The following is a 10,648-nucleotide window of genomic DNA, read 5'->3' as shown; positions in this document are numbered from 1 at the left end:
TTTTTGAACACATCATCCTAGGTTTGGTACTTCTGGTACTTGAAAGCATGACTGTTTCTAGTTCGTTTCTGAGCTGGTGTTAGATACTTATCAGTCGGTACGTCCACCAGTTTATTGGTCATTTTGTACATCATACAAAGTCTGGACATTTTCCTCCTGTCCTCAAGTGATGTCCACTGCAGATCTGTTTTCATTTTGGTAACACTAGCATCTCTGCTGTAGTTGTTTGTACAGAATCTGGCAGCTTGGTTCTGTACCCTTTCCAGTTTATCTTTGTCTTTCTTTCAAATGGTAAACTTGTAGTATTTAACCTTTATATGTGAACGATTCTCTTGTATTGCTCTGAACTCCCACATGTACTACTTGTTCCACAGTTTTGTCATTGTATAGGATACTGTACCATACTATTACTCTATAATGTGCCATACATGTATATATGTGCTTAGCAGATGTTCTGCTGTTTTATGAGAAATTATTGGTATATTGCTGTTGTATGTCTGGGATTTTTTCATCATAAAACATTACTTTCTGTTGGTGCTGACAATGCCATTATTTTTTTTACTACTTTTATTGTTTTATTTTTGATATTATTATATCATGCAGGATTTTGTTATGTTTTTGCAACAGGTAAATAGAATTGATGAATCGTTATTGAATGTTTTAAAAGTTTTATACTGTACAGATGGTATTTAAGTTTTTAACTACATGTCCCTTTTTATTTTTGTATATTTTTATTACATTTTTTCTCATCTTTTTTGAAATTCAACTTGTACTGTACTATTTTGTATTTGGAAAATATAAAAATGGTGTGAAGAAAAAAACAGTGTTGGCTTGTGTTTCTCTTTCCTTGAAGTGTGAAACTAATGTTGATACCCGAATAGAGATTCATGGATATGTAACAGATTATGGTGACATCGCTAATGCATTCAATAGTCTATACTAGAAATTACATGAAACATGAAATTTGCTTACCAGGAAGAAAAAAACATTGACAACTGATTTGAGGTGTCTTTGAAAATTTAATCTCAGTATAACATGCATCAAAATTACTTTCTTGCTTCATTTATGTACAATAAAATGGTATAGGACCACTTAACTACATGTGACTTGCTATGAGATCTTAGACAAATCTTAAACATCAACAACCAATCTATTTTCACAAGTGATTCTGCATGGAACTAAATTTATATCAGTAGCGTGTTAGCCTTAGAAAGTCCAGTGACAGCTTACAACACACTGTAGGGTTTCGCCTGTAGGGTTTTAACAAATCGCAGCTATCTACAGATTCTCTACACTACATAAGTGAAGTTAAACCTGGCTTGCATACAAAGCCAAAAACAGTATATCACTTCTGCTTGGAAGTTTTAAGGTAATAACTATGGTTATGATAGCAGGAGGATACATATTGCATAGCAGGGTTTGTGCAAAAATGTTTCAGTCAGCGCTCAGAATCTATATACATTCAAGCACTCTTTTTAAGGTAGACAGCAAGGCAGCAATACTCTAAATGGCTTTTCCGGAAAAGAAGGTAAAGTTTCACTTCACATATCAGGACGTTTGGAAATATATTAAGTCTTCTTCAATGAAAACTTATGAAAATGTATTCAATGTTAGATGTAACAATTGACAATTCAGAGGTAGGTGGTTTCTTCATACAGTTTCTCATTTTTGCAACGCCTATGTTTGCAATTGTACAAATCTCGCAAGAGGGCGGTGCTGCATTGCTCAAAATTAACATAGTTGTCTGTAGGTTGTAACGTTTTACACTATTTACAGAACGTATTATTTTACATTGTCGCCGTCAGATTTATACTTCAATGTAACTGTAGTTTCGACTGTAACCTTTTCAGATCTAAAGTTATGGCGAAAATAGGTCTATTCTTCATCAAAGGCTACCTAACCTATTCGCCAAGCAGATATTTGGCTCCATCTGTTGGAACCCGTAACCGTAAAGTGTTGTCCCAATAAACTGTTTATCCGTGCAAGTTCCGCGAACTCCTTTTACGTAATGATTCCCCTGCCGATCAAAGATCATGAAAACTCAATCACAGCAGCCCAAAAGTAACAATTCCAATAAAAAAGGTTCATCATCAAGTGAATTTAGCCAGTGGGTATGGGGTCTTGCAGAGCAGTATGTTGAAGGGCTTGTAACAAACGATTTGTATTGTGAAAATCAGACGGAGTCGAACCGTACCCGGTGTTGATGACGAATTTGCAGGTCATGTCGAGCTCCTTCGGGGCTATTGGGCCTGAAAATGGGGTTTTACAGGACCATTTGTACAATTGTCAGTGGGGATCGAACCCGATGACGACAGTCTCGATGATGAAGATGATGAATTTGCTGTAGATCTCCTCGTACTTGTAGGTGAACCTGTCCTCCAGGCAGGCGCGCACAGACTCCAGAAACGGCCTCTCCATTTTCTGCAGAAACAGATTTCAGAACATGACGCTTTTGTATTTATTAAAAAAAAAGAATCTTACGTTGAGTATCGTAAATACCATTGTGATCAATAAGATATAGAGGCAAGGCACGTCAAATCACCACCTGCAAGAATCTACAGGTGGATCAAAAGCGCCACTTACTAATCACTATCAGTACTGCAGTACCAGGTGTGCCACACTACTGAAATGATATCATCCGCCGCTAGATGTCACACTTAGACCGTACACTGTTCAAACGACTTTCCCGTTTCAAGCATTTCTAAAGATTTTTTGAGTGAAAACTACCTCATAGATGATTTTATGTTGCATATTCTACGTGTCGATCTGTTTCTTTGTGGCAATACCAATCGTTATACGCGGGTAGTTTTCCATTTACATGGTTTTATTACGATCAAACATACCATTGGGTATAGTTAGTAAGTTTTAACACTGTTGCTTCATATTGTATTATTACACGTATTCAATCCACACAAAAATGTTATAATCATGTCTGACAGTTGTATTCCTTCCTAACCATCAGCAGGCTTTACGAATTTTCATTTGACGTGAGGGGGATTAAGATATGTTTTTTTTCTGATGGCATATTAGTTAGATCGCGACCACAAAAGAAAATAAAGACAACACAGTAGATCTAGGAAAACGCCCCCTTCAAAACGCCCGACTCTTAGAGCGTGCCAAGGAAGCTGATTACGCACGCATACAGAAACGACCATTTTTCATGAATCATCAATTAGCTACTGACGCTACGTATAAAGCTTGTAAGGGAAAATCGGCGTAATTTACCACCTAGTCCTGTAAGTCTTCCATGAACCATTTTAGATTTCAAGGTCGCAATGTTCCAAAAGTAATCATCCAGAGCAATCAGAAATAACGAGAATTAAATAGGTCGTGCCATCGCTAATAAAACCCGGGAATATTACATCGTTATGTGAAAATCATGACATTGATGACCGTTATGATTCATTTGCTTCGAGATACTAATCAATTTTGACTGAGGTCGATCGTCTCATTAATAAAGGTGTCCCGAACTCGTAATGATAATCCTTGTTGCGTAAAACACGTTTGGTGTAATAATGGTCTCAAACCATCCCATAGAGACAATCATGTCTATCAGTGCATTCTCCAAGCAGAGGTTAGGTCGCGGAAATAGTAGCGGCTGGGTTTTTACCGCTGGCTCCATCTGGTCTCCTGGCCACTACTCTCTCCGCGACCCAACATCTGCTTGGAGAATATACCCACCTATAAGAGTGGCATCGTATCGTTGAGTGGGTAGGCTTGTGGACCTTACCTTAGACCCTCCCGCAACACTGTTGCATTGGTCGACTCGTCAAGCATACTTCCTAGGCTTGTGGACACAAGATCGAAAAGTCACGGGTGCCGAAAGACCGGATCAATTTTTGCAAAGATTGAGTGCTAGTTGTGGCATTCACGACTGCTTCAATTAAAGATGACTTAATTATGTTCAATTATGTATTTAAGCTACATTTACGAACGCCATTGAGCTTGAATATCTGATTTTGTATGGCAGACACAGGAACATTTTCGATCAATGTCTGCTATACTGTTGTAAATAGCCCGATTGAATGTCGCTTATAGCAGCCCGCCCAACATCCGCCGTCCCCCTAGAAGGGGAGGTGCTGGCTATAGCCCCGGACAGCGAAGTTTGTGTTACACAGACTAGTTGTAAACATGAAAACCAGAGGAATTATGCGGCCAGACGTGCGGTGGTTATTGTTGCCGCCCCCGTCGTTACATCGTCCCGACCCCACGACTCACTGGCGTCGGTGCCTGGAGAGATTTAGACCGGAGAAAATTGTTTTCACACACAACGGCACGAAGAATCCGCTTGTTCTGCTTTAAGTCGACCGGGTTTGTCAGTTTTGTGCCCTTGTCTGGACTTTATTTCGACTTAAGAGCTCAAAGGCGTCTGAAGCAGACTTAGAAAATTATAGACGTGCACAGTGAGACGTCGGGCTGTCCTTTGTAGGAGAGTGGCGAATTTTTTATGTCCACAAGAAAGACTCGTGAAAAGCACATCGCAGCTCAGATCAATATGAAAGTATTTCAATGTAACTAATGAAGAAAAATAATTATCAAAGGACAGATATACATATCCATTAGATTTCGTCGTTTTGGGTGGCTTGGTAATGTATTGTTTGTTTCTTTCTTTGTGTCGGTATGATATTCTTAAAGTTATCGACTTTTTTCCAAATGGAGATCTACTACAAAAGCAATGTACTCATCATTCTCCATCAGGAACTATTTTTGTAGTAGACTCTTATGTTTGTTTGTTTGTTTGTCTGTTTTGGTCATACCATATCAGCTTACCGACATTCTGACTGTATCAACGAGTCTTCATCAGGAGATGCTACATTCATTTTGAAAATGTCAATAGCATTTTAAGTACAATTCTCTAAGTACATATTCTTTGTTTATCTATTTGTTGTTTGTTTTGGTCTCATACCCAGATATCCTCCGGATCCATGATCTTCATGTCGGCGTGCATCTGTCCCAGCCTCTTCAACAGCGGTATGAGATAGTCCAGGTCTCCCAGTGAGTCGATGGCGTGGTCCAGCGTGTCAAAGATCCGCGTGGCGAGGTTCATGAGGTAGACACTTTTCGTAACCTCTTCGTCTGTGAGGTGTTTCAGCTGGGGCCACTTCTGTTGGATCTCTGGGTAGTCACGGAGTAACCTGGGGATGAATGAAGGAAGGAGAGAATAGGATTTAGAGAAGAAGAAATGTGGTACAGTAACAAGTTCATGAGGTAGACACTGTTGGTAACCTCTTCATCTGTGAGGTGTTTCAGCTGAGGCCACTTCTGTTGGATCTCTGGGTAGTCACGGAGTAACCTGGGGATGAATGAAGGAAGGAGAGAATAGGATTTAGAGAAGAAGAAATGTGGTACAGTAACAAGTTCATGAGGTAGACACTGTTGGTAACCTCTTCATCTGTGAGGTGTTTCAGCTGAGGCCACTTCTGTTGGATCTCTGGGTAGTCACGGAGTAACCTGGGCAATGAAGGAAGGAGAGAATAGGATTTAGAGACGGAGAAATGCGGTACAGTAGCAGGTTCATGAGGTAGACACTGTCGGTACCTCCTCGTCGGCGAGGTGCCTCAACTGGGGCCACTTTTGTTGTATCTCTGGGTAGTCACGGAGTAACCTAGGAATGAAGGAGGGAGAGAATAACATTTGAAGAAGAAATGCGGTACAGTACCAGACTCAGGAAGTAGACACTGTTGGTAGGGGAGAGAATAAAAGATTGAGAATGAAATTTGGAGAAGTTTGTGAGATTACTGTCGGGTCCACTTCTGTGAGTGGAAGAAGACCGAAGAAGGCAATGCAAACTATAGCTATAGTCTTGTCTTGAAAACCTCAGAACTGCGTGTGAAGAGCAATGTCTGGCCAAGATCACTACGACTAAAGGTTACTTTAAACTAAGATTTAAACAATAGGTGGGCTTGCAATCTTTCATGATTCGTTCTGTGGTGCAATGACTCGACAGTTACTTTGTTTTTGCACCTACCCTATATCAGCTTTGGCAAACGGCGGCCACACTCGTGACCCTGAGTGTAAAAGTTTAATCTAAAGCAATTTTCGCTTCGAAAGTCAAATCCTACTGTCCCATAATACCGTTAGTCCCTTAATACCGCCAGTCCCATAATACCGTCAGTCGCTCCATCATCTCCTGACCTGATCACGAGATTCCGCATCATCAGCGTTTATTGGGGTTAGTCGAGCCAATAATTGACCCTGCTTGTCCTAACCCTACAAGATAAGGTCAGACCATGTCATGCATAATCGGATTCTCCTACTGTCCACGTAAAGCCGAAAATAGCGAGCTTGCGAGCCAAAAACATAGTCTCTACAAGACTTACTACACTGGCTGTAGCGAGAACAACATTTTTGTCAATGGAGTTTGGCCACAATGCAATAAGGTTCAGTTGATCAGGCGCAGGAAACGACTGACTGCCCTGCCCTTTATGCCGAATTTTACGATCTATACCCTCATTGAAAGATCTGGCCGAGACTGTGCAAAGCCCTGGCTGTCGAATAAATTTCACACATACAGTATTTCTTGATTACTCGAAGGTCGCCGAATTTCAAAATCGCTAGAGACTCGAGTGCGTGTTTTTCATCTGTAATTTTGTCATCACCACACTTGACGTGGCTCGGAATGATCTCTAAAGATCACGCGACGATCGAGAAAACCGTGACCGGCGTATCTCTACCGAAAATGTCATTTGAAGCTTACAGACTAGTCGGCTGGTCGATTTTACTACTGTGTAAAATGGGCTTGAAGGACATTATCGTCAGCAATAGCCAATACTGCCGGTGTCTTCTCTTTCACTGTGCGAGTTTTGGATATCCTCTGATGTTGGTAGCTCGCAGATGAGCTTCGTCTGAGGTGTATTTTCAGTCAAAACTTCTTTCAACTCTTCGGTAATTTTGAAATTCAGCAGCTTTTTGACGATCAATATGTTCGGCCAGAGGTCGTTGGTACTGTGATGTCGGATTTAGGTTTAGGTCCCAATTTATAATAGAAAAGGGGACACCGTGCGGCTCCGGCCGGGTTGAATTAAAGTAGGACTTAAAATGAACTCGGGACCAGGTCACAAATATACACCGTGATCTACCCGTCGGAACACCAATGGGTACCCCCAGTATATTGCAGTCCGTAGCTTCGTAGCCCAGCCGGGACTGACGGGTACAGGTGCCTTAAGTTTGGGATCTAAACCTTAGCAAGATTGACGTCTTCACCACAAATAATTGTTATTTTCGTCAAGCGTAAAACACTCTCTGTGACGAAAGCAAAATGTTTTCGGTTTCCGGAAGTTTATGAAGAAATTGAAATGTTGGACTAGATCAAAAACAAAACAGTGTTTTGATAGATGAGAGGTGCTTTAAAGCTCTTTCTTGGCTGAACCGGCTTCTTTTGATGTAGAGTAATTTGGCTTTTAAACGTTCTACTTGCTTAATGGTGAGGAGAAAGGGTAATGGTCTAGAACAACTTCAAACACTACTTTTTTAGTCCTCTGAACTTACACCATGCTTCTACTCATGCGTGTCTATACTAATGGCCCTCCTTACAAGAAAAAGCGTTTAGTTTGTCAGCTACTTCGTCACTTTCTTATCACAAGCCTTTCATCTTTTAACTGATGGGTTTGAACTTTGACAAGGCTTTTTATCTAGCCTAACACATACTGTGACAATCCTTTAGATGGATTTTACCGCAGTTTATAATCTTAGAAATGGCTTTGCATCTCTTCTGGATTAAAGATAATCATACAGGCGATAAAGACACTAAGGCGTCAGTGCGTTTTTTCACATTTTACATGGTCATCATTTTTGCACATTCATTTTTTTGTCTCTAGATAATCTTATACCAGATCTTGAAGCTACACAAACAAACATTATTTCTCTTACTTGGATATGAATTATATTGGCTTTGTACTACCCTAGACTTTATAGTGGGAATATAGATTGTGCAACACTTGTCGTGGTATCTCACTGCACTTGCGGCACCGGTGCGGCACTACGGGGGCTGAAAGATTACTCAACGAGATTTCAGAGATAAAGAACTAATTTTTTTACGTTTTGTGTATTTTGTCGTCTTCTAAGCCATACTGTGACGTATTGCGTAATGCCTAAATTATCTAATTATTTAACAGTGCTACAGTGAACGAACCCTGCAGTGCCACACCGTTGCCTCAAGTACAGAGATACCACCTTTACAAGGCAGTCCACCAGGATAAATTTGTGGCTTCGGGGCCCGGCCGGCGCTACATCCCTGACGGGCACCGCTGCAATTGGCACCCAAGCCGAAGCTGGTTTTACGCCGAAAGGCGATTCTACCGGCTACATGAATCTAAAGTTCTCAAGGCACAAATACGCCCGATTCTCTAGCGGGTTTCAATTTTGAAAACCTTTTGGTGGTCAACTGTTTGAACCGAACGTTGCTGACAGTTTGACATCTGCTTTAGACTTCTATCAAAAGACGATGATTACCTAAGGGACAGTCGTTGATTATCTCCTAATGGAGGTGATGGTCTTCTACCTTAAGAAGATGGGTAGTTTATTGATTTCTATTGATTTTTCAGTCGCCGTGGTGAAGTCTTAAGGTAATTGGTAATCCTAGTCCTAGGACGCTTGGTCCAACTCTACAAAGAGTAAGATATAAGTAGTTCCGGGACCTAAAGGTTAGGGGTTCCAGTCCTTTCCTTTCTATACGGTATTCTTCAAACCAATTTCCACGCTGTTGGTACGAAGATTATGCTCCTTGGGATTTTTTATTTATTTTTGATTCTCCTGTCGACTCGACAGATGAGCAGGCTGTTTGCCTGACCTGCACATCCACTCTCTCGTCTACTAAGTCTCACAGGGACATACCTCCTTGGGATACAATACAAACAACAATATATATCAAAGTTTTCAAATACATTCAGCTCCAAAGAAGAATCAATACAAAAAAACTTTTAGTAATAAAGATTTGTGAGCTGGTGAAAAACTTAGATTTTCAAAATAAAACTGTAGGGAGGCGCTTAAAACACGTAAGTTAGAGAAAATGTCCTCCAGTAACCGGTCATGAAGTTTGATGAAAATGGAACATCCGTGATAAGCTATCTTCTTATCTCTCCCGTGAAAGAACGAAGTTCACTTTCTGATGTCTCAACCCGAGCGTCTTTCTCTGCCAAGATGGATCCTAGTTGGTTACGTACGTACGTCATTTGAGACACATCGGAGGACCTTTGCTATACCCAACAAAGACGGTACACCGCCAGAGGACGTGAGAAGACTAGGGAAATCGAGTGATGAAGAGAGTAGCAAAGACTTGGCACGATGTACAAAGCCTGAAAAATAATCAAATCTATTGATGTGGTAAACAGGAAAAAAGTTTTTTCAAAGTAGAAAGTTTCAAAAAGTTTCTGTTACATCAAGGTGAATCAATTGCAAGTCGGAATTCTTTATTACCCACCCTCAAAAGAATTAGCCTGTGTTTACACAATATCTCGCTGGCTGGGGTTAATGACCCCATACCCAACTGTAGGGCCGGCCACGAGGAGCGCGATTTTAGTCAGGCTACCCTCAAAATAATGTGTATCTACTTAGCATTAGATACAATGGAAACCCATGCGTTTGTTGATATGTATGCACGCGCTTGTGTGTGTGTATGTTTTTGAATTTAGTGTTCAGCACCAAGGACAGGTATACTTGCATTTGTAAGTGTGGATATGTGTGCGTGGGCATGATGTGTCTGCATGTGATGTGACATGTGTGCATAGCGGGATGTGTGAGCGCGCGTGAATGTATGAGTGTGAGTAGGTACGTGTGGGTGCATGTGTATAGTGTTCAGCACCAACGACAGGTATACTTTCATTTGTAAGTGTGGATATGTGTGCGCGGGCATGACGTGTGTATATATTATGTGATGTGTGTGCAAGGGCGTGACGTGTGCACGTGCGTGTGTGTGAAGGTGTGTGTGTGTGTGTGTGAATGTGGATAGTGTTCAGCACCAAGGACAGGTGTATTTGTGTGAGTACGTATGCGTCCTCGCGTGAACAAAAAATCAAATATATATCCTACGTCCACAAACTTCGCACGACACGCTTCCAGATTAATGTTATCGACGACGACATTTCAAAACCCACGTAAGGCGGACGTTACGGCGCCGCTTTACGCCATTCACAGGCGACCTTTTACGGTGTGAATATTAAGTACAATCACTGCGCACTTACGACACCCTTCAAGTGACAAGTTGCCTTGAACATCAGGAAACTCAAATCTCTTAGTAGCGATTCAGTCCCGTTAACATGGCCTTGACAGGAGGGATTCTAGGAAAACAGGAAATCCAAACGACATTTTTCTTTTACTTCGAGAAGGCTTGAGTTTTTAGAGCCTATGTGTACCGATCTGACCCCAGAAACCACGTCAGATGGTTATTACAAAAGAGCTGAAAGGATAGCTAGTTACGGTATGGTAGCTAGATTAGAAAGGACTGTATTATACAAGAATATTTAAAATGGCTGTGAATATCTGTATACTGTAAATGCATTTACTTTCGCGGTACGGTAGTGGTAAAATGGAGTGTTCGCGGTGGCTTTAAGTTTGCCGTCGCGCCATACACTGTAGTCACATACTGTAATGAAAAAAATGTTCGCGGTGGTTTTAAGTTCGCGGTAAAGCGGCCACCGCGAAAACCGAACAT

General features: G+C 41.1%; 1 protein-coding gene across 1 annotated transcript in view; it reads right to left on the bottom strand.

Moving 5' to 3' along the window:
• Positions 1–861: 861 nt before the first annotated feature.
• Positions 862–10,648, bottom strand: part of LOC118405276 — a 15,115-nt gene continuing 5,328 nt past the window's right edge. The window contains exons 2-3 of the mRNA XM_035804688.1: positions 4,907–5,135; positions 862–2,421 (exon numbers count right to left, since the gene is read on the bottom strand). Coding sequence (XP_035660581.1) covers positions 2,287–2,421; positions 4,907–5,135 — 364 coding nt within the window. The 3' untranslated portion in view covers positions 862–2,286. The remainder of the gene's footprint in view (positions 2,422–4,906; positions 5,136–10,648) is intronic.

This window comes from Branchiostoma floridae, chromosome 18 (assembly GCF_000003815.2).
Source record: "Branchiostoma floridae strain S238N-H82 chromosome 18, Bfl_VNyyK, whole genome shotgun sequence".
Lineage (NCBI taxonomy): Eukaryota > Metazoa > Chordata > Leptocardii > Amphioxiformes > Branchiostomatidae > Branchiostoma > Branchiostoma floridae.
Note: the sequence above shows the minus strand (reverse complement) of the source record. Positions and strands in the feature narration are given on the sequence as shown.